Source organism: Podarcis gaigeae, assembly GCF_964106915.1.
Source record: "Podarcis gaigeae genome assembly, chromosome: 1".
In the NCBI taxonomy this organism is placed as follows: domain Eukaryota; kingdom Metazoa; phylum Chordata; class Lepidosauria; order Squamata; family Lacertidae; genus Podarcis; species Podarcis gaigeae.
The window spans coordinates 119,508,505-119,531,773 of record NC_139678.1 but is presented as its reverse complement, the minus strand read 5'-3'; the positions used below and the strand labels follow the sequence as shown (position 1 = coordinate 119,531,773).

Below are 23,269 nucleotides of genomic sequence, written 5' to 3'. Positions count from 1 at the left end.
CTGTACAGTCTTCTACTGTAATATTAGTGATGAATGGCTCATATCCATATGGTAAGTATTAATACAACCATATATACTAATTCTCTCGAGTGTTCTCCCTTATATAAGCAAAATGCCACCACAAATGAGGTGTCGGCATGTTTTGGGGGGAAACCCAAGGTTTGCAGGGGTACAAAAAACAAGCAAAGTTTTTTGGAAGACATAAGGAGACCAAAACAACCAAAAGTAGCAAATGAACAGCTCAATGAAGACAGAGCAGTACCATTAGGCACAGAATTCTTACACCCTTGCAGAAGCTTGGCCCCGCTATTGCGCCTGCCTGGGGCCTCTGCAGGGGTGTGCCTGTGCCCCTGGCACAATTTGTGGGTGCCCAGCCCCTTCATTGGTAATTTTGCGTGCGCTTGGGCACCCAGGGCCCCAAGGCCTATGCACCCTTGGGAGTGGGGGAGGTGAACAGGAGTACCTTGAACTGCAATGTTTTGTTGCAGGCCCCATTTTTGTTGTTGAGTTTTGTGGTTTTTATTGTTTGGTAGGTGCTTCTTTGTTTTTATTTTATATTTACCGTTTTCTTTGCACTGCGGATCAGTATTAAATAAAAGTTCTGTTCCTCGAGACAAAATTATTTAAAACATTTATTTGGAGCAAAATTAAACAGACAGTTTGAGATTACATAGAAATACAAATTTCAACCAGAACACTAGAACCCTCTCGTTAAAAATGTACTTTCTCGCTGAATTAATTTAGGTGTCTTTGTACTGACGAGATCGGTTAGATCATATTTAGCATTTCGTAGAATCAACCCACGTAAAAATCAGTAAAACAAAGGTTTCTTAAAATGTGCAAATATTTTCTGAGTGTTTCGTTACCATCCGTAGTAAACGGCCCCTAAATATATGCTTATTACGTAAAGCTTTCTTTTTTAAAAGTACGATAAAAATACAAATTCTATTTGTTTTAAAAAGCCATTGATATGGCTACTAAACAACCTCGTTGTACAAATTGCAAAATACTATAGAACAAACAAAATTATAGATTTCTTTCTAGGAAACATAGTCTACTCTACTCATTAGTGATTCCATATATATATATGTATATAACTATATCGACAGACACATAGGCCATGATCCAAAGGACTGTTTGTGGTGTTTTGCATAAGCACTCCAAGTGTTTGTCCCACACCTTCCCACTGCAGCCACCATCCTTGCGTCCTCGCCAAGCAGTTTCTGAAAGTCAGGCGACCCTCTGGAATGGTGTTCAGTGTGATGTGAGAGCCTGCATTCTTCCCCGTACATGTGCAGAAGCACTTTACGTACGCAGGCAGTTCTCTTTGGATCCTGTCCATAGATATAGGTATACATTCAGACCGATCAACGAAAAGAAGGAAGACTTAACACAATGCAAAAATAGGAAAGGCTCGCTGGAGCCACAGTGCCTAAGCAGATGCCTAACTTTAAGCAAGTGAAGAATCCCAGACTGTCCAGGCATCTGCTTAAGCATCTTCCGAGGCTGGAACAAAACTTTTTAAAAAAGGTAATAATATTGCATAAATGCATTCTATTTTCCGTGTAAACCTCACAATATAAGGTCAAAAGCTATTATTTTTTTCAACCCAAGTACCAGAAAACTAGTTCTTTTCTCCCCGTCTAAAAGATATAAGCAGTAAAATAATCTCTTAAGTGTCTTCTCTTATTTGTCCTTCGCATCCACCCTCCCCACCCCCCAAAAGTCTTTTCAGTGAAAGGATCCTTACAGGAGAGGAAACTCCCTCCCCCCCAATTATTGTATATACATATATATGTATATATATATATATAAATGTGTATACATACACACACACTTTAAAAAATGAGAAAAGTGATGGCAAATATGGGAACAGGAAGGAACAATTCCACTGGTGAATGCAAGAAATGCACAAACAAAATGTTCATTTATTGCTAGTTTGAAGACTAGTGGAAGAAAAATGCACTGATGCTCAGGAATGGGCTTCTGCACAGAATTACAAATGACAACAGGATAACCTGTCCCCACCATTCTTCTCTGGGTTATTTGTTATCAAATTATGCACCCATAAATGACATGTACATTGCACAGTAAGGTTACTTGCCACATGTATGATCCAAGCAGCTTTCATAGGGTTCCCACATGACCCAGCAGCAGAACTCCTTTGTGTGCGTCCAGATGATTCTCAAGGCTTCCAAGATCCTCTCAAACCCTCTGGAATTAGCAGAGGGCCTGACCTCAAAACATCGAGGGTGTCTTCTTTTAGCTAAAGCGTGTGTGCATAAGGCAATCTGAGCTGGATTTTTACGTAGCAACTTGACATGCGCAACCTAGTAGTGACTTTTAGTCTGCCTCCACTTGGAAATCAACAGGATTTCCAAAACATCTGTGTTGAGGAGTCGGCTATCGGACCCCCACCTCCTAAATATGCTTCTGAGTGCAGAAGAGCGCTTGTGTGCACATGTAGATGTGAAAACAGACAATCACTCGCCACTGAAAAACATAGCTTTTTGTGAAGCAGATTCCAAACGACAAACACCACCAGGAATGTAAAAATAAGCTTATGCGCCTAATCACAATTCTTAAAGCTAGGACAGGAATCTGTGGTTCCCCGGGTGTTGCTGGTTTTCAGCTCCGATCTTCCCAACGTGCTAGTTAATTAGGGTTGATGAGAGTCATGTTAGTTGGGGCTGGTGGGAGTTGGAGCCTGGCAACATCTGAAGCACCCCAAATCGGTGATGATGGAATGCTTCCATCACTCCCTTTATGTTAAAAGTACAGCCATTAATGTGGGAAAGTCTATGTGAAGAACCACAGAGCGCACTGCAGCTTGAATCATGGCTAGAAACAAGGATTTATGGACTGTGTGAACTGTGGTATGCAGTATCTGGGCGATTTCCAACAAAAATGTATGAGCAGGGCCCTACAGATTGGGAATGAAGAAACCAACTGAGGGGATTCTATAGCGTTGCATGAATGGTTCGAAGAACTTCACAGCACATGGTGAATTGCCATTGGGTGGCGGAAGATGACTAAGAAAGACAGCAGTGTGATTTCATTTTGGTTTCATATACACGTGTGACTTTTTACATTTGTACAGGGATAACACTGGAACCTATCTGGAGTTTCACAGAAGCAAACCTCACAAAAGTGAACAAGTTGAAAAAACATTTTTGGCACATTGACAGTATTTGTAATACGTTTTAAAACTCCCCCCCCCTCCTAAAAAAAAGAGATGGCAATATCTTTTCACGGTTCTTTTCCTGGCATCAGCACCTGCTGTCTAGAGGGTCAAGGCAAAATACTGTGCCTTCCAGAGTCAGTCCCATTTTGAACCCCTCCTGAAACAGAGGAAGAAAAACACAAACAAAGAAACAGGAAAGAGTGAGAAAATGTGATATTTTACAAACGCCTATTGAGAAGTGCTCATTCTTATAACTGTGGAATTCACCTTAAAAAAAGAAAAGAAAGAACATCGGGCCATGCAGGAATAAGATCTTTTGAGTTCTGTAATACATTCTCATCTGGATTGTTTCATAGAGAATGAAACTAATCTCTCTCTCTCTCTCTCTCTCTCTCTCTCTGTGTGTGTGTGTGTTTGTGTGACTGCTTTAAAAAAAATTAATGTCCTTTAATTACACACACACACACACACACACACACACACACACACATCATATGCTTTTGATGTTACTGCTATTGAGCCTTAAGCTGCCTGTTTCCACTGTCCCGTTAATAATAGATGAACAGTATGAATGACATTTAAAATATATCTCACTATCTATATGTGAAAAGCACCCTCAGTTTGAGATCAGGGTCCCCATCAAATATCTGCCTAATGTGAAATTTAAAAAGTGAATTTTGCATTTTGTCAGTTTTGGAGGTGGTGGTGGCAGTGGAACATGTATGTAGCCTGCAAAAGTTGTGTGTGTGTGTGTGTGTGTGTGTGTGTGTCTATGTCCGTGTCTGGTGTCAAGGTTGAACCCTGATTGAAAATATACAGTGGGTTGTGTCACATTCCACTGTATCGGGCTTGCAAATGGAGAAAAAGTATGCTGTTCCATTCTGAGCTGGAATGGATCTAGTTGGATAAGGAACTGAGAATACGTTGGCTCTGTTTTAGACCATGGCAGCGTAGACTGCCTTACGTACAAATTGGCAAGAGGCAACCTTCAAGATAAGAAGTGATTCTTGGCAAGATAGGGGTGCTTTCATAAGGGTTATTCCTGTGGGCTTATAGGATTTCAGTTTGACCTATAAATCAAATATGCTACAAACATGGCTGATTTGAAAGGTAGCCCTCCCCTCTGGATTACAGTACTGGCTCGAGCTGAAGAATAAATAAGTATTCTTTTACTGAAAAAACAAAACAACAACAGAAGACACGTGCATTGATTCAATTCCTTAGAGACCTACATGTTTGGATGACAGAATTGGGAATGTGACTGTAAAGAATCGGTCCAATGCACATGCCTTCTATTTTCTGGAAAAGAATGCCTGGGGAAGGTAATATATACTTGCTGGCAAAGGGTCATAGTTTTAGGAAGTCAAAATACAAAGCAGATTCCTGGCTCATATCAGTGGCGCTGTGGCTCTTTAGCAATGCACACCTCTTTTTATCACATGGTGCATTTATCCTAATGTATGAAACTGTTCTTCTACCTCAGTGAATGGGGAGTGGGAAGAACACTGTGAATTAGGTCCCTATATGATGGAACATCTGCAGGAGTGTCTTTTTTTATACATATCATATGCATGGTTGAGGGCACTTGAAGTGCACATAGACCCAGAGCACAGCATCCCCGCAAAAGTTTGTATTTTACAGAAATGGTAGCCATCTTGCCTGCTCTGTCTGAAGTAATAACATTTCCCTTGAGTTTTACAGTTCAGATTGACTAAAAGAACTCATTCTTACATAATGTGTATGTACAGCACAGTGAGCTATTACAGACAAAAAGTCAATACCTCTCTGAAAGGAGCCTGCAAGGATTTCTCAAATTTTACCACATGAAAAATGAAAAAGAATGGAAATCTAGCAATCTGAAGTGCTAAAGTTTAGATCTCAGACATCAACATTATTATACTTTATAGGACATGAATCGAAACTCATTAAAAATATATATATACCAACCATCGCTGACGCTGCACACCCACGAAAGCACAAAGAGATGGAAGAAATATTAGAGCTTCTGGCAGATTGGTTAACATCAGTAATAACATTTCTAATTTAGGCTACAATTCTATACACAATTACGTGGAACAAGTCTCATTGAACTCAAGAGAACTTACGCCCAAGTAGATATGCATAGGATTTTGCTCCTAGTTACAGATCTCACAAACAACTAAACCGAATAATATAAAATAATTGCAACTAAATTTATCTTTTCATTATTTCTTACAAAATATTCAGAAGTAAATATAAAGTTGATTGCAACCAAGTTCATTTTCTGAAGTAAATCTATTATAATTCCCCCACTGTTGAGATTGGAAAGGTATTTATGGTATTTCGTCACACATAGATATAAATATTTTGTGCATGCACTTTGTAGATTTTGATCTCACATGGTATACTGTCAAAGACCATGGATATTGGGGTGGAAAAAGCAGAATGATGTTACAGAGGAGCTCAAAGGCAAGGTCTTTCTTGCCACTAGCCCTGCACCCAACTGGCCTTTACTGCCCTGTGTGTCAATGGATCAGGAAGAGCAGTGAGGGGATGGTGGAGGCCTAACCACTACATTGAGGTAAGGAAAGGGCAGTCAATGGGCAAAGATACCCAGCAGTGATGAAGAGAGATAGGCAAGAGGTCTTGTGGGTTTGAAATGAAGTGTGAGTAGCTGATTAACCATACACAAATAGGATGGGGTGACTAGAGAAGGGATCGTGATTGAGAAATGCGTGGAGAAACCCAGCGGGCTACCATTTGTCATGTATTTGAGTGGGTGGTCCAGCTCTTGGGGGTAGGTTCAAAGAAGTCCTGTTGGGCCTAAAGAACGTACAAAGGCAGGCAACATGGACAAGGAAGTGCTGGCATATGAAAGGAGGAGGAAGGGAAGAGAAGGAGGCATTTTTTTAGGACTCCAAATGGCAAGAATCAAACCTGGTTAGGAGCCCAAGCAATATTATAGTTAGGCAAAGTGTGTTGTACCTTGAAAGAGCAAAATGTGTTTTACAGATAGATATTAAGGCTTGCTTGCAGTGAGTGCATTCTTCCTTGGTGGTCTTGTAGTGTAGTGATGGCCAAACTTGGTCCTCCAGCTGTTTGGGGACTACAATTCCCATCATCCCTGACCACTGGTCTTGTTAGCTAGGGATGATGGGAGTTGTAGTCCCAAAACACCTGGATCGTGGTTACATTCAGATCTTCAAAACTGCACCTTCCATGTAGCCGACAAGGGATAAATAGTTCTTCTCTAGAGGAAGCATGAACAGTAATATTGACCCTATTTCCTCTGCAGAAGTGCTACCAAAGCTTATAGAGTAAGTATTAAATCATCTAAGGAATCTGAGCACCGATTCACTATTGCCTGTGTTGTTCTCCTTAGATGTTGAACTACCAGCAGCATGGACAGTGGTGATGGATGACAGAAAATGTGGAGGACCCCAGAAAAATTACCTCTGCTTAAGATGCATAAACACTCTATTATTAACAACTGAATGAATCCTATTTCCCTTTTCTTTTCTTGCAACACTGAACATTTTACAGGCCAAGATCATGCCGCCTACAGCACAAACAATGTCCCCTGATATTTACATGGAAATAGAAACAACATTTTTGCAATGGCAAATGTTTTGTCACCTGCATCTCGTCTAGTTTGGATTGAATGTCTGGAGGGAAATCTCCTGCTCCGCAGCTAAAAGGGTCAAAAGGTTCTGCTCCAAAAAGGTCTCTCTCTAGAAAGAAGAAGAAAAATAAAAAAAAGGAATCAGGAACACATAAGAGGTGGAGTGTATGGAAACTCAGACAGCTGGTGAAACTCTGGACTTGAGAATGCAAAGCGGCAAAATTTGCAACCAGTGTTCTGCTGTATTCTAGAAGGTCTGTACTAGATGGTTTGGTTGAGCCACCACTCTTGATCATTGCGTCTTGTCCCTCTGGAGAAGGAGTCATGAACTGGCAACCATTAATTTTCACTTCATTTCCCCCAAATTATTTTTCGAGAGGGCATCTCCACGAATTCCAGGCTAAATCTGTATGAAGCATAGTCATCTTCTTTTTTTAAAAGCATACAGCCCCTGCAGATCATTCAGAAACCGAAATGTGTGTGTGTGTGTGTTTTCTCTAAGCAGGACAGATATGCAGAGTAAGTTGTTCCAGCAAACAAGCCTCAGATCACCAGCTCATTAGTTTTGGTTAGGACTGCGCAGTGTTTCTTATCAAAAGATGAAGCTCGAGGGGGGAAATAATCCTTTGGCTTGCATTATATTTCTCTTACACAGAACTGAGCTAAATCAGAACAGCTGCTCAAAGGCATTCAGAATGGGCAGCTTCCAAAAGCCCCTCCAGGCATGATAGAGCATACCAGTGATGGGGGACATGGGGTCCTCCAGAGGTTGTTAGACTTCAGCTCCCAACAGCCCAAGTCCGTATAGTCGATGGCCAGCCCCTCTTAATCTTTGTGAACTGGCAGGATTCGCAGTGCAAGTTGAGTTATGCTACGGGCACGGATTGTGGACACTGCAAGTGCTGAAACAGTGCGTGTAATCCCAGCAATTAGGGATGATTTGAACGCTCAGAGAAAAGAAGATAGCACATTGTTCCTGGGACTCTACCACATCAGAACATATTCAGGTGGTGGAAATCACCTGACTGATGCCCAGTGCATCCAAAAACATCCAAACCCCCAAAATTAGAACGCCAGAAAGCTCAAAGCAACTTCTTGCTTAATTGCTTCCTTCTTCTATCCTCATGATGCTTTAAATCTTTTATTTCCCAAATGTTACAGTTCAGATTATGTTCTGCTTTAACTAGCTAGAGATTGACAAGAGAATTATAAAAAAACTCATTTTTTTCTTATTAATGCACCTCTCATTTTTTTATATTAAAAATGAGTATTTGTCCCTTATTTGCAGATTTCCCGTTTGCCTCCTGTATTAATTTGTGGTGCACATCTATCCCTGTCATGCCTTTCACAGTGTAATAATTTCTATTCTAAAACAGGAGTGGATTTGTGGTATTTCAAACACTCCCAGAATGTATGACCATATCAAGTTGTTTTATGGATGAATTTCTCAACCACAATAATAACATAACAGAAGGAAGATTTATAAGGCAGTGCTTTATGTGTGGTTATGGAGTGTTCGGGAGAAAGGTCCTAAATCTGGCATTTCTGTTTCACACTTTAAAAGATCTAGAAGTGATTGTTGCAGCTTCTAAAATTACTACTATTGGTCCATGACATATAAAACCGCCTCGTGAAAATGCATTATAATGATCATATACTGGACCGCTAAATTTAGCAAAATACAGAGAGACTGATTTACCTATTACAAGATGCAAGATCTTCCAATAAATAATGACTGCATTTTCCTTTTACAACACACAATGTGCCTAAATCAACAAGCCTTACAACAGCCCTGTAAGGTAGGCTGGCATTGTAAAGGTAAAGGTAAAGGTAAAGGTACCCCTGCCCGTACGGGCCAGTCGTGTCTGACTCTAGGGTTGTGCGCCCATCTCACTTAAGAGGCCGGGGGCCAGCGCTGTCCGGAGACACTTCCAAGTCACGTGGCCAGCGTGACGAAGCTGCTCTGGCGAGCAGGCACCAGCGCAGCACATGGAAACGCCGTTACCTTCCCGCTATAAAGCGGTACCCATTTATCTACTTGCACTTAAGAGTGCTTTCGAACTGCTAGGTGGGCAGGAGCTGGGACCAAAAGATGGGAGCTCACCCCGCCACGGGGATTCGAACCGCCGACCATGCGATCGGCAAGTCCTAGGCACTGAGGTTTTACCCACAGCGCCACCCGCGTCCCAGGCTGGCATTACTTATCTTCGTATTGCAGTTAACTGGGAAGAGCTCTAAGAGACGATGGTTGATACATCACCTTGTGAGTGTGTTCAAGAGACGAGATTTCAGCCAACAAACCTGAGCAGAGGACTTTGCATTGCAAACTCTTTAAGCCAGCCATTTCATTAGTGCTTTCATAAGATCCTGAAAGTATTATTGCTTCTTTCAGACCATTATTTTATGGTGGAGAATGCAGTACCTTCCCAGACTTTGAACTTGATTTTGAAATGTGATTAGCAATATTAGTTTCTAAATAGGTTCTTCTTTTGGTAATCTGTTATGAAAAATAAAAGGATAAAAGAGAAGCACGCATGTGGACAGTAGAAGTAGTTGGGTTCAAATGTTTCTTTGAAGAAAATTTGACCTGCAGACCTCCTGGAAATGCCACTGCCCCATGAGTCTTATAGCACAAAGTAAAAAAAATGCCCTGTTTTTATTGGTGGTAATCAAAATATTTTCTAAGAAGGGAGTATAAGATGTTGTTCATCTATTATCAGATTTTAGTTGCTTTTTTTTCCTATTGGGACACTTTGATCTCAGAAATATCCTCTTTGACTTCAATACACATCAAAAGATGTCTCTTGGCATTGACAACGTGAAAGCCTAAAATAATTGCGGATTTCCCCCCTTGTTTTCAGCCATTGCAACTCCCCTGCTTGTTTCCCCCAGTAATTCCAAAAGGACTGGAGATTTCCACTATTTTCCAGAAGCATAAACTATACCTTTCCTTTGAGATAATCAACCTCTGCTTTCAAGCCAGGCATCTATGTTTCTTGGGGTTAAATAGTGCACAAGCAGCCTGGAGTACTTCACATTTTGCTCATAATACAATTCACTGGTTACTATCTGGGGAGATGAGCATATAAGTCAGGTACAGAGCCCTGAACAACTTAGGTCCAACATTCCTTAAGGACTGCCTGAGCCCTTCTATCTATCCCAGCCCAATCAGTGAGATAATCTGGAAGGGTGCTGTTTACCGCTGTGATACAGAGGCCTGTTGGGCAGATATTTTTGTTGGTCTCACATTGTGGAATACTCTTCCAGCAAATTTGGCAGCCACCACCCGTTTTTAGGCATCTCTTAAAAGACTTCATATATGCTGGCAGCCCTGTGCTGTTGTTTGAAATTTTCTGGAGTGGCCAGTCATTTTAATGATTATCCCATCTTGCTTTTAATGGTTTTTATATTGCTGTATACACCCCTGATATTTTATGGGAGGGTAGTATATAAATACATTTGGAAAGAAACAATAGGCCAATCTTTCAAGATTTCAATGGGCAATTTGTTCCCAAAAAGAATGTAAATGGTAAAGCCTTTTATTTTTTATAAAAAAAAATGACAGTCTTTGTTGACTTGGCTGTTTTGTGTTAAAAGCACAACGGATAGCATGACAAGAGCTGGACCAGAATTACTCACAAAATTACTAAACTATCATTTTCAACTTACAGTTAAACTAAGCTATGGTTTGTATATGAATGCACAGCATGCTGCAGAAATTGTGGGTCCTTTTCTCCTCCCTCACTCCTGCTGCACTGGTAAGAAACAAGCCATAACACAGGCTTGTCCCTTGTTAGTCTTCCAAACAAACAAAGAGGAGTAAGCCAAGGACAAATTTTGTTTACCACTCATTGTTTGTTTTCAGAGGACCACGGCTTGTCTCCTGGTAGAGTGGCAGCAGCAGGGGAGGAACTAAATGCCTGTGATTTCAGTAGTATGCGCTAGCATGCTGTGCACTGAAATTCAAACCATAGTTTAGTTTCTTTGTAATTTAAGGTGACACATGGACCTTGCAGTTATCTCTCACACAAACACCTTTGGAAATGCTGCAGCACAGGGTGGAGAGAAGCTACCCTCTTTTGGTGATTCTTTGGCAATCCTTATACAGTCGTACCTTGAAAGTCTAACGGAATCCGTTCCAGAAGTCCTTTCGACTTCCAAAACGTTTGGAAACCAAAGCGTGGCTTCTGATTGGCTGCAGGAAGCTCCTGCAGCCAATCGGAAGCCCTGTCGGACATTTGGGTTCCAAAGAATGTGCTCAAACCGGAACACTCACTTCCGGGTTTGCGGCGTTTGGAAGCCAAAGCATCTGAGTACCAAGACATTCAGAATCCAAGGTACGGCTGTACTGAAATTTGCGCCCCGGTTTAAACAAGTCTCACTTGCAATGGCCCTCAGTGGTAAGGTGAGTTAGCCAAACCTGACTGCTTTTGATGACATCTGGTGATCAAGGAGAAATGATGGCACAAAATTGGTTTGAAGTAATGTTTTTGTGTGGGTGTGGGTGTTCAATCAAAGCAGAAACTGATCTGGGGGGAGGCGAGGGGAATTTACATTGCCAAAATCATTAGTTGTACCCCCAACAATAAGAAAACTTATACTTAATGTTAACAAAGTTAATGTTAACTATATTACCGGATAGCCGTAGAAATTATTTAGTAGTTTGGCTTTGTGAGGGAGAAATTGCAGATACTTGGTCATAGGTACCAGGGTTAAAATAATAAAGGCAGATCCAGTAACGCTTTACTTCTTCTGAGATGCTTCCCTAAAGAACCACACAGGTGGTTCTGAAGTCGAGTGTAAACTACTTTAATATTTCCATGCGGGATTTGATGGGCACAGGTTTTTCTTCTTCAAAACATAGCGTCCCCTGTGTGTTCCTTCTTTAGCCGCTGGAATATGAGATTGTCACCACATTTTCTTTTCAGCATGGGGACACACACAAAAAGGTGCGGTACTAGTTGAATCACGGATGAAGTGTCACAACGAAGACCGTAGAAGTGTTTTCCTGTAAAGTTAACACGGGACTAAAACATATCCTCAGATTGCTTTTGTGCAATATGAAACAACAGATCCAGTCCCCTAGTTAGCACATATATAGTTGAACGCCTGCTTAGTTTTAACAGCCAAAGGGGGACAAGCAAACGTTTACAACAAACATGCTATCTTAATTTCTGCCTTGAGTGGAGTTAATTACTTGAACATATCAAAGGGTCACAGGATGCCCCCCCAAACACCCAAACTCTCAAAGAACAGGAACACTGCGAACTCAGCACTATCGTTTTTAAATGCGTGGTTTCCAAAATACCGTATTTGGCTTAGTATGAAGATGAAAACAAATCAGGTCAGTTCATTACAAAACTTACTGATCTCTGCAGATCTACTGGGCACTGGAGGAGGCTGTGTGCCATTGCGAGTAGGTGTTGATGACTGAGGGGATATGGGAGAAAAGGGAACCATATCAAAGATGTCAGTGGAGGGTGATTTAGGTGTCACACTGCCTGCCTACAATAAGGACAATAAACATTAGGGCAAAATTTCACATGACAAAAATCACAATATTGAACTTTTTTTTTCTTTTTGCATGCAATGCAGAAGATAAAAAGCTACGTTTTCGAACAGAAGAGGGCATGCAAAAAACAAAAGAGCTGATATGAGAAATTGGCATTTGCAGCCTGAGGTTTATGAAACATGCTAAAGCCTTCAGTCACGCACCAACCAGTATTGTAATACTTTCGCAGTTTTAGCGTATCTGGTGTATCCAGAATTGAATGACTTTTAGATACAAAAGAGTTGGGGGGAATATGAATGCATTTGAATGGAGAGAGAGATAATGCCCATTTATCGGGACAGTTGGCTATACATCAGAACATACAGAACTAGCGCCTGAAATTAAGAGATAACGTATCAGTTTTGTTTTATTACCTCTTGTGTCATAATAGGATTAATATTCTGCAAACCTGACATAGCAGTTGCTCTAAACACTGAGAAACCATTATGTAATAAAGCAGTAATTTGGATGAAAACACATTAAGGACCATGAATATATCGAAACTAACTTTAAAAAAAAATAAAAATGTTCAGCTTGGTACTATAGAAACCTCATCACTAAAAAAGCCCAGAAATTCTGGTCAGCTTCAGGAAAGTATAATTTGCTGAAAATATACTTTTCTGTCGGATTAAGATTAATAGCCACAGTCATTTCACCATTGCTATCCAAGTAAAAATGCTTTCCTAAGAGGAAAATATGCAGCAATAACATACAGAAAGCAGAGAGATATGCATAAGATAATCTAAGTAAGCTTTCCCATTACAGGGAGCTAACAAGCAACTTTGTTTTATTGACAATTCAGGAAAAATATCCCTAACAGAAAATCCCAACTATGTCTCAAATGTTATGCATAACAATCTGGTTTGGTTATACTGATATTATAATGGAACAAGGCTAACTGGACGTACAATGACCAATTATCTTCACATTGTAATGGAATAGATTGATGTCAGTGCCATGTTTCTAGAGGTGATGTCTTTCTTCCCTCTTGCCATGCAAGGCTTCTTGATATGTTGTGTTTTAGCGGGTGGTTAGATACACTCAGCATCTCTCTCTTTTTTTTGTTCCTGCATATTAACAGTGTTCATACATCACATAGTTCTGGGTTGTATCTAATGGTGCCCTTCCATAAATGGAAGGAGTCCTTCAATTTATGGAAATAGCCTTGATGTAGTGGAGCCTCCAGACTTCTCCTTGTACAATGGGTTCCCTCCAGTCATCTCCTCATGCCCCCACCCTGCCCATGAGTTTGGGTGGTTGTACTGTTCAGAGCACCCCCGGAACTGCACAAAGGGGTGGGGGAGAAGGAGAAGGGAGATGGTTCTGTCTGGCAAGCCAAAAAGCTTGTGCTGATGCAACAATCAGAAGAGCGTTACGTTGAATTTCTCCCAGAGAACCTTAACGCTTCTTACCACAAATATGCTTATAACAATAAAAAAAAATTGAACAAGCCTTTTGTGTTCACATACAAGCATCACACACACTCCTTCCGCGATAGCCAGCCACTGGCCTCTTGTACTATCTGTCCAGAGTTACAAAATGATGGAAAGTTTTGTTCCTGGGTCACAGGCAGAGAGAAAGGAACTTACATTTTCTATAAAAGTTGGTTTCAATAGGAAGGATAAGCCTGGCATCTTAGAGGTAAGTTTGGAGGAAGGTTCAGAGTATTCAGTTCTAGTTCACCTATGTTCATAAGGTGCTCTGTCCCTCCAGATGTTTTGGGACTACAACTCCCATTGTCCCTAGCTAACAGGAACAGTGGTCAGGGATGATGGGAGCTGTAGTCCCCAAACATCTGGAGGGCCGAGTTTGCCTATGCCTGGTCTATGCATCCCCAGACTCTTCAGCATCTTCTAATAGAAGTTTATAGCATTACGGTATTCTACTGGAAAGAAATCACCCATGACAAATGACTACACATATTCCCTCAATTTTTTCAAATCGCCAGCAGCTAGTCTGCAGAGCATGGTGAAGTCACTTAGTCTTCCAACTTTGCTTGCTGACTTCAGCTGGATGGCTGCTAAATTGCAGCTGGCAAGAGGACTCTCTAGACTTTGAGGCAAGCTAGGTTCTTCTGCAAGCTGAGCATTCTCTGCTGTTATGTTCCGCAATGTACTTTACCCTGTCTTTAAGAAGGGACGGCTCTTATGCAGCAAAGCTAGTCCTCCTATTGGTTTTGAATTTGGAACTGAATGACTATCATATAAAGGTTAGAATGCACTACTCAGAACTGTCTTAATAATCCCTAGAATAGTCACAACAAAATAATCTCTAAAAGCTCGTGCACTCTTGAAATTAGAAGTATCTTCTAAAGGTGGAAGCTGTGGTCCAACAACATCTAACACCTGTTAGCCACCCATTTTAAACACACTGGAGAAACATGAATATAAGTGGCAGACAACCTGATTCTGCCTTTATGCATCATGGATAATAAGTATCACTTCTTAATCACCTAAAAACAAGGCACTGTACCTTGCAGGACTTTACAGGAAAACGCTATGTTCTGCATATGTAGGAGTCTTTCCATGTAACAGATTTGCCAAATTTTGACCCAAATAATGCAACCTGCCCAATTTTTTTTTACATAGTTACTATGTACTTTGTTTCCTTCTCTGAGTTCTATATATTAGCTGCTTATTAACTCAGAACTGTTGTGATAAACACACTCAACTTTTGCTGAAAGTGAAATATGTTGATGGATAGCATTTGGATACTGTAGAAGCCATAGGCTCTTAATTTATAATAAAATCCTGCTAGTCCACCCATCATAGAAGTTTAGCCATCAAATGTTGGCCTTTGGTTGTGTGAAGAACAGATTCCATCAGGAGTTATGACAGGATTGTGACATCACAAACCTTATGTGGAATCAGTATGGATTATTTTTACTTGGCTAATTCATTTTTGGATTTCACACACACAAAAATCCAAACCCAGACATTCCAAACGAATTTTTAAAAGCTGAAGCCCATCACAAAAAAAGTTCTTTTTTATTCCCCACCCTCATCTGACAAATTTGCAGTAAATTATGGGCAACATGCATAACAATCTCCTATTGAAAATCAATGAGTCTTGAATGTTTTTGACTCTTTCTGGGCTGCTCTGAATGGCCAGGATCTAAAGAAACTAGCTATCAATGAACCAACAGTGCATCCCTAATGGTTTCTCCTGCACCAGGAGTCTCCTTCGCAACAAGACAAAAGGTTAGCTGAATGTGACTAACTTGCCCCACTGACTCCAATAAAGCCAAGTTCAACTAGTTTAGTCTGGACCTGAACAAAAGTGTCTTTGGATCTGAAAAAATAATAATCCTAAAATATATTGCTAAACACACACAAGTCATTGAGCAAGGCTAAAAAATCTATTGGGATTCTGGCCATTGCAACTGATTTCATCCTTAAATGAATGCGGAAGTTATAAATAGGTCTCTTACTAATAAATGCAGAAAGTATAAATATATGCTACAGTGGTGCCTCGCAAGACGAAATTAATCCGTTCTGCGAGTCTCTTCGTCTTGCGGTTTTTTCGTCTTGCAAAGCACGGCTATTAGCGGCTTAGCGGCTTTAAGAAAAAGGAAACAAACTCGCAAGAACTCGCAAGACGTTTCATCTTGCGAAGCAAGCCCATAGGGAAATTCGTCTTGCGAAGCACCTCAAAAAACGGAAAACTCTTTCATCTAGCGGGTTTTTCGTCTTGCGAGGCATTCGTCTTGCGGGGCACCACTGTATAAGGAATAAATTGTTACAACAGAAAATCTACACAAGGCAGTTAATGGAGTTACAGATCTTTGAAGAATGAGAGAATCAATCAGTAACATCTGAAACTCTTAAATTCTTAAATTAGTTTTTTCCCATTCACTTATTGCAATTAAAAAGTATTTCCTTTTGTTTCTCTCAGGAACACCAATCATAATAAGAGAATTGATCTTTGTTTCGAAATAAATGCATACTTGCACTACCTGAATGATCATGAGAAGCATTTTTATTGGGTAAACCCATGCAAAAAGCCATGTTTGCCAAGGGCAGCCAATTGCTAATTGCAAACAGAAAGAGAAGGTTGTATCAGCCCATTCTTACAACCAGGAAGCATGTTACAGCTCATCTTTGGGATAAATAATGGGCATTCTTCATTTTGCACAGAGTTTAAACGCACTTCAAAAAAATCAAGTGCTCTACATTGCCTACCACATCTCCTACTGACTTCCCACATTTTATTAAAAAATTTATGCTGTCCAATCACAATTCTTCAGAGATTGTAAACTTTGCATTGCGAACCTGTAGACAGGGTTCATCTTTCACTTTCTCTACTGGTAATTAACAGTTCCCATTTTTTTTTTTTTATGATACAAGGCTGGGATTCTAAACAAAGCTAGTAACCTTGATGCTTATTTTTACGTCAGTGCATTTGGGATTGAGGTATAAGAATTCCATTTGTTTTCTCAATTTAACCAGACAGCCCAAACAATATAGAGCAAGCTTATCCTTAAGCGTTTTTAAAGGAGAGTCAATTTTGGTATGCTGAACATTTCTGCACTGCTCAGAAGTAGACGAAATGCTTCTGGCCTGTCCTTTAACCACTGTACAAAATGTAGCACTTTGATACAATTCATACACAACAAAGAAAGGAAGATTGAAATATTTTTTTGACTGTTTGTGCCCAGCTGGATTACACGAGGTCTTGGGATGCTGTGTTCATGGACTGGCTTTGGAAGACCACGTTTGGTAGGTGGTGGTGTTAATAGTCCAGATGAGTGTCTGGAGTCAGGAGAGTTCATAGGAGTTAGTGTAATGGAAGAGATATCTAAACAAGGAGCAGAATCCTCATTGCTACACCAGAAAAAGGTGGTGGGTCTTTGAAACATGTCATGTTCATAATCAGACTCTATGTGCAGCAGCAGCTGTAAAGGAATCACAGAAAGAGAAATATATATTCTAAGGAGTGAAAGTGGTAAGAGAAGGGAAAGAAAAAAAGAGCACAAAAAATTTGCTTGTAAACCAATATTCCACAATATTAGGAACAAAAGGTGAACTTTTTTTTCCCTTACATCGCAGCAATAATGAGTAATCTAGTCCTGGCAGAAGCAAATTTAACATCTCCATTAAAAATCACTGCAAATATTATATTTTAAAATCATGTCTTCTATGTGCTGAAAAATATCCCCATGCACCAAATATGCTTGAATATCTCAATGTCTGCAATTGTTTTGGTATATAGTAGGCACACATGTTTGCATGGTTAAAGCACAGCCCAGTATCTTGTGTATTAAGTATAGCTTCACAAACCATTTCTCTCTCACCAAGCACTCATACAACACAAACTTCCTACAAGCTTCACATTGAGTAAGTTATCTTGGCCCCACACAGGCTTTTGTGTGGGGCTGTTTTCCAAGCACACAAAACTCCAGTGAGCAAAGTGTTGTTTATGAGCTACTGAGTGGTACTTGTATTAACAAGGCCCTTAACAGCTTAGGACCTAAATTAAAAGGGCAGTTTCTCCCTTACTGATCTGCCCCATATGATATTCTGAAATAAAGTTTGTGGTGACACAGGAATGGGCATTCTCAGTACAAGTAGCCTGACTCTGGAACGCCCTCCCTCCAAAATTTGATTGTTATCAACTATTTCAAGCTTTCGATACCAATTAAAGACTTGGTCTTTGTATTTGGTGCTATCTATGGTGTTATGGATTCTAACAAGTAATGTTGTACGATATTGTAAATGAAGCATCTGTTTACAAATACTAGCACTATACAATAAACTGAAAGTGCCACAAGGTTGGACATACTTAAACTTGGTTACATGGCTAATTAAACAATATATAGCCTTTTAAACTGGGGGGAGGGACGTTTATCTAGTTTCTTCTTACGTATTTTTGTGTTTTTATATTGCAAACCAACCTGTGAGTGATCCTCAGATGAAGGGTGGTATAGAATTATTATCAATAAATAAATCAATAAAAATAATGTCTACTCTGCTGGTACTATATATATTTTTAGATTCTTGATGTGCTATTGCTGGCTATGCATTTTACTGGCAAATGGGATTCTCTTCAACGATGGTCCTGCTTGCACACGGGACCTTGGGACACCACCACCTGGCATGGGGCTGGGCGTTGCCCAGACCTCACAGGGATGGCCCCATGGCGCTAGGCTTATTAGCCAATCAGGTTTGAGTGGAGCAATTGTGGGACCTATTTGAGTGGCAGCGTTAAGTGGCTAAGGCACTTGCTTCACACTGCCAAACACCCCCGCCCATAGCTGTCAACCTTCTCCTTTTTTTGGCAGGAAATTCCCTTATTCCAGTGCCTTTTCCTGCTGCTTCCCGCTGCTACCCCGGATTGTTAGATATCCTCTAGACTGTCCCTGGGACAGGTGAGGCTGCTGATCCCTTATTTTCGAGGCTGCTGTTCCCTTGTTTTCAAATCTGAAAGTTGACAGCTATGCCCCCACCCTTTCTTTGGTTTGAGTGCTTTGGCCTTGCTTTGGACTTCGGTTGGTCACCTGTCTTGTGTCAGGGTAGGAATTTTTCCATTTGGCAGATTGGCACTGGCCTCTTGGTTTTCACCTGCCTCTCAGCAATCGTCACAACTTTATAAGGTTCGCTGTTAGGCATAGCTCAATGATGTGTGTGGGAGGGGAGGGGCGGCCACCACCTGCCCCTCCATAAAAAGGGTATTTTGTTAAAGGAATCTGGTGGTCTTGGCTCATGCCTGAAGTCCACCTGAGCGGCTAGGGCCATGCCAGGACCACAGGAACCCTGGGGTGAGCTTCAGATGGTCTTCATCAACGTAGTAATAATATAATAATAATAATTTATTATTTATAACCTGCGCATCTGGCTGGGTTTCCCCAGCCACTCTGGGTGGCTTCCAAGAGAATATTAAAATACAATAGTCTATTAAACATTAAAAACTTCCCTAAACAGGGCTGCCTTCAGATGTCTTCTAAAAGTCTGGTAGTTGTTTTTCTCTTTGACATCTGGTGGGAGGGCATTCCACAGGACGGGTGCCACTACCAAGAAGGCCCTCTGCCTGGTTCCCTGTAACGTGGCTTGTCTCAGCAAGGGAACCACCAGAAGGCTCTCGGCACTGGACCTCAGTGTCCCAGCAGAACAATGGAGGTGGAGACGCTCCTTCAGGTATATTGGGCCGAGGCCATTTAGGGCTTTAATGGTCAGCACCAACACTTTGAATTGTGCTCGAAAACATATTGGGAGCCAGTGTAGGTCTTTCAAGACTGGTCTTATGTGGTCTCGGCAGCCTCTCCCAGGCACCAGTCTAGCTTCCGCATTCTGGATTAGTTGTAGTTTCCGGGTCACCTTCAAAGGTAGCCCCACATAGAGCACATTGCAGTAGTCCAAGCGAGAGAAAACTAGAGCATACACCACTCTGGCGAGACAGTCCGCAGGCAGATAGGGTCTCAGCCTACGTACCAGATGGAGCTGATAAACAGCTGCCCTGGACACAGAATTGACCTGTGCTTCCATGGACAGCTGTGAGTCCAGAATGACTCAGGCTGCGCACCTGGTCCTTCAGGGGCACTGCTACCCCATTCAGGACCAGGGAGTCCTCCACATCCGCCCGCCTCCTGTCCCCCCATAACAGTACTTCTATCTTGTCAGGATTCAACCTCAATCTGTTAGCCGCCATCGTAGCTCTATTGTTTGGTGTTTACCCTTCCAAACTTCCTCCTGGGTGGGCAGGAGTCAGTTATAGTTAGCTGATGCCTAAGCCAATACCGCTCACATTGTGTAATCAATACAGTTATGGCCTAAATTTTACCATCAACCTTTAAACTAAAATACATGAATTTATTTATATGGGGGGTGTCTTGGAGCCCTTGAGGCGCAATTAATTGCAACCTGCTCTGGGATACCTTATATAGAAATATTTTAAATAAGCTCTTATTGTTTAAGCTCTTATTGTGATACGAAAAAGTGAACTTATCATATTGAAGCAATAAATCATACTGCCTTAAACTACTTAGGCTCAAATGCTTGAAAGTGCCTCTGATTTAATGCCAAAGCAAATCCTAAAAATGAACAGCACACACAGAGAACACAAATCCTACTTATGAACCCAAGCTGCTGATGGTAGGAAACAGGCAAGAATCCCACAGAATTCAAGCACAATGCACCATTGTGTACACTCAGCAATTCTTGACATCTCTGCCCATGACTAACACTTTCACTGGTAGGGAGACTGAGCAAAACACGCAGCTAGGAATGTAACCAGCAATGAAAACCACATTATAATAATCATGGTACAACTCCTACATAATTATTCAGGAAATGGTAAAAACAGCATTAATCTATATTACATACAAATCTGTCTTTAATGGATATGTTACAATAAGTAGGTTAGGTTTTAATAAAAATGACAGTTTGGGAAATGATTCTAAATTAAAAACATTTGCACTTAGTTTGTGGGAAATCAAGGAAAGTGCATTAATAAAAATGAAAACTCTCACTTAACATCCTGAGTTCATGAGACCCAAATCCTCAATTTTTCAATGTTTTGTTTTTTGGTCCAAATAAATATATTGCCCAACTGTAGATTTCTTCTTGTGAACCAACATGGATCCTTCTTAACTTTAGTTGAGAGAGGCATTTCGACTTTCCCCCTTCCACTCTCATGGCTTGAAATGTTCATCTATACAAAGCTGGCTAAGATACATAGTTCGGAGAAGAAACAAACCGTTGCCATGGCAAGGTTAAACTCAAATTGACTGCATTGATCAGTGGAATTGGCATGACTACAGGTGCCATATAATACTCAGCATTTTGGTGATTTAGAAGAGGAAGAGGAAGAAAAGTTTGGATTTGATATCCTGCTTTATCACTACCCGAAGGAGTCTCAAAGCGGCTAACAATCTCCTTTCCCTTCCTCCCCCACAACAAACACTCTGTGAGGTGAGTGAGACTGAGAGACTTCAGAGAAGTGTGATTAACCCAAGGTCACCCAGCAGCTGCATGTGGAGGAGCGGGGAAGTGAACCCGGTTCACCAAATTACGAGTCCACCGCTCTTAACCACTACACCACACTGCTAGTGCCTGGGAAACCCTGCCAGATGGGTGGGGTATAAATAGTAAGTTTGTTGTTGTTGTTGTTGTTACACTTTGCCAATACCTTCACTGTATTCTTTTCAGCACCTGCTAAAAATCTTCATACCCCGATGTTTAAGGAAGTTGAGGTAATTTTAACCTGCTTTAGTATTTTAACTTTTGTATGTTTTAAAGTTGTGTTGTATTTTTTTCCTTTCTTCCACTGTTCTATCTTTTGTAAACTGCTTTGAGACCTTTTTTTAAACAATCAAGTGGTGTTAATAACGGAGTCTTCAGTAAAAGAAGAATAGCTTTACTGAGTTATAACTTGCTTGCAAGTAAATAGCATAGTGAACAGAAGATTTAAACTAGCTTCAGAGCATACACAGAGTGCAGGCTTCACTGAGCACAGGCTCCATGCCTAAGTTAGGCTCCACACACACACTGACTCCACCCCACTCAGGCCCCACTAAGTCTTCCTGCAAGCCGACTCAAACATTTATACAGAGAATGAGTTACAGTGATTCTGCATGCTGAGTGATTCTGCAGCTTTTCAGCATTTCACAACATTTCTAGACTCCTTTACTACTTCCTTTTACTGCTTCTGCTCTCAAATACCTTTGTCTCATGACAAATACAATAAGGAAAAGGTCAAGGACCCCTGACAGTAAAGTCCAGTCTTGAATGACTCTGGGGTTGTGGCGCTCATCTCGCTTTACTGGCTGAGGGAGCTGTCATTTGTCCGCAGACAGTTTTTCTCGGTCATGTGGTCAGCATGACTAAGCCACTTCTAGCGAAACCAGAGCAGCGCATGGAAACGCCGTTTGCCTTCCCGCCGCAGTGGTACTTATTTATCTACTTGCACTGGCGTGCTTTTGAACTGCTAGGTTGGCAGGAGCTGGGACCGAGCAACGGGAGCTCACCCTGTCACGGGATTCGAACCGCTGACCTTCCGATCGGCAAGCCCTAGGCTCAGTGGTTTAGACCACAGCGCCAACCGCGTCCCTTGACAAATGCAATACAATTTTACAAATTAAAGATTTAAACTTGGTCTGCCTTTTTGCTAAGGAAGCAAACGTAAAACTATGGAAAAGAATGAACAAGGCAACATGTTCATAGGCAACATGTTCATTCTCAAGAATCAGCTTTGATTCCTGCTCAGCTGATCAACAAAGATGAAATCTAGCTGCCTTAGTGGTGTGATCTAGTTGACTACTGGGAACAGGATCACAGAGCCCGTGCAGGATTAAACACTGTGTTTTCTTGCATCAGCTGATGTCACTAGTGATGCCACCTGACAGGTGGGTGGACCTGGTTTGGGAAAAATGGCTTGGAGGCTCCCCCCCCCCGCCACTTCCCTGTGAGAAAACATCAATGAACTTTTCAAAGTGGACTGAATCTCAAAGCATGTGTTTTGCTACCAGCAAGCTTGGCTCCTCTTCTCAGTTCATTTGAGGACAAGAACATTATCCCAACTTTCCTCATGCTTTGTAGAATATTACAGGGAGGATGCTTCCCAACAAACTTTCATCCGGAGTGGAAATTTTGCAATAGTGAGAAGTTCCAACACCTTTATTTGGGGGTTAGTGGGGAGGGGGGGAAAGGGGGATGCGGGTGGTGCTGGGGTTAAACCAGAGCCTAGGACTTGCCGATCAGAAGGTCGGCGGTTCAAATCCCTGCAACGGGGTAAGCTCCCGTTGCTCGGTCCCAGCTCCTGCCAACCTAGCAGTTTGAACGCACGTCAAAGTGCAAGTAGATAAATAGGTACCGCTCTGGCGGGAAGCCTATTTATGCGTACTGCTCTGGTGTGCTGCTTCCATTTCCGTGTGCTGCTCTGGTTTGCCAGAAGCGGCTTAGTCATGCTGCCCACATGACCTGGAAGCTGTACGCCGGCT

The 23,269-nt window shown here is 41.4% G+C and overlaps 1 protein-coding gene and 1 long non-coding RNA gene across 9 annotated transcripts in view; one reads left to right on the top strand and one right to left on the bottom strand.

Annotated features, from left to right (window-relative positions):
• Positions 1 to 618: 618 nt before the first annotated feature.
• Positions 619 to 23,269, bottom strand: part of GULP1 (GULP PTB domain containing engulfment adaptor 1) — a 165,560-nt gene continuing 142,909 nt past the window's right edge. For 3 of the 8 annotated variants that reach the window (XM_083712851.1, XM_083712854.1, XM_083712852.1), the window contains 4 exons: positions 17,003 to 17,230; positions 12,152 to 12,290; positions 6,800 to 6,894; positions 619 to 3,341 (listed from right to left, as the gene is read on the bottom strand). In XM_083712851.1, the coding sequence (XP_083568977.1) occupies positions 3,270 to 3,341; positions 6,800 to 6,894; positions 12,152 to 12,290; positions 17,003 to 17,230 (534 nt within the window). In that variant the 3' untranslated portion in view covers positions 619 to 3,269. Of the gene's footprint in view, positions 3,342 to 5,131; positions 5,143 to 6,799; positions 6,895 to 12,151; positions 12,291 to 17,002; positions 17,231 to 23,269 lie in introns of all 8 variants that reach the window. The other 5 variants (XM_083712856.1, XM_083712857.1, XM_083712853.1 and 2 more) reach the window with 4 other exon arrangements.
• Positions 3,348 to 4,420, top strand: LOC310833952. The gene is made up of 2 exons (XR_014559014.1): positions 3,348 to 3,946; positions 3,978 to 4,420. It is a non-coding gene; the product is annotated as an uncharacterized lncRNA (long non-coding RNA).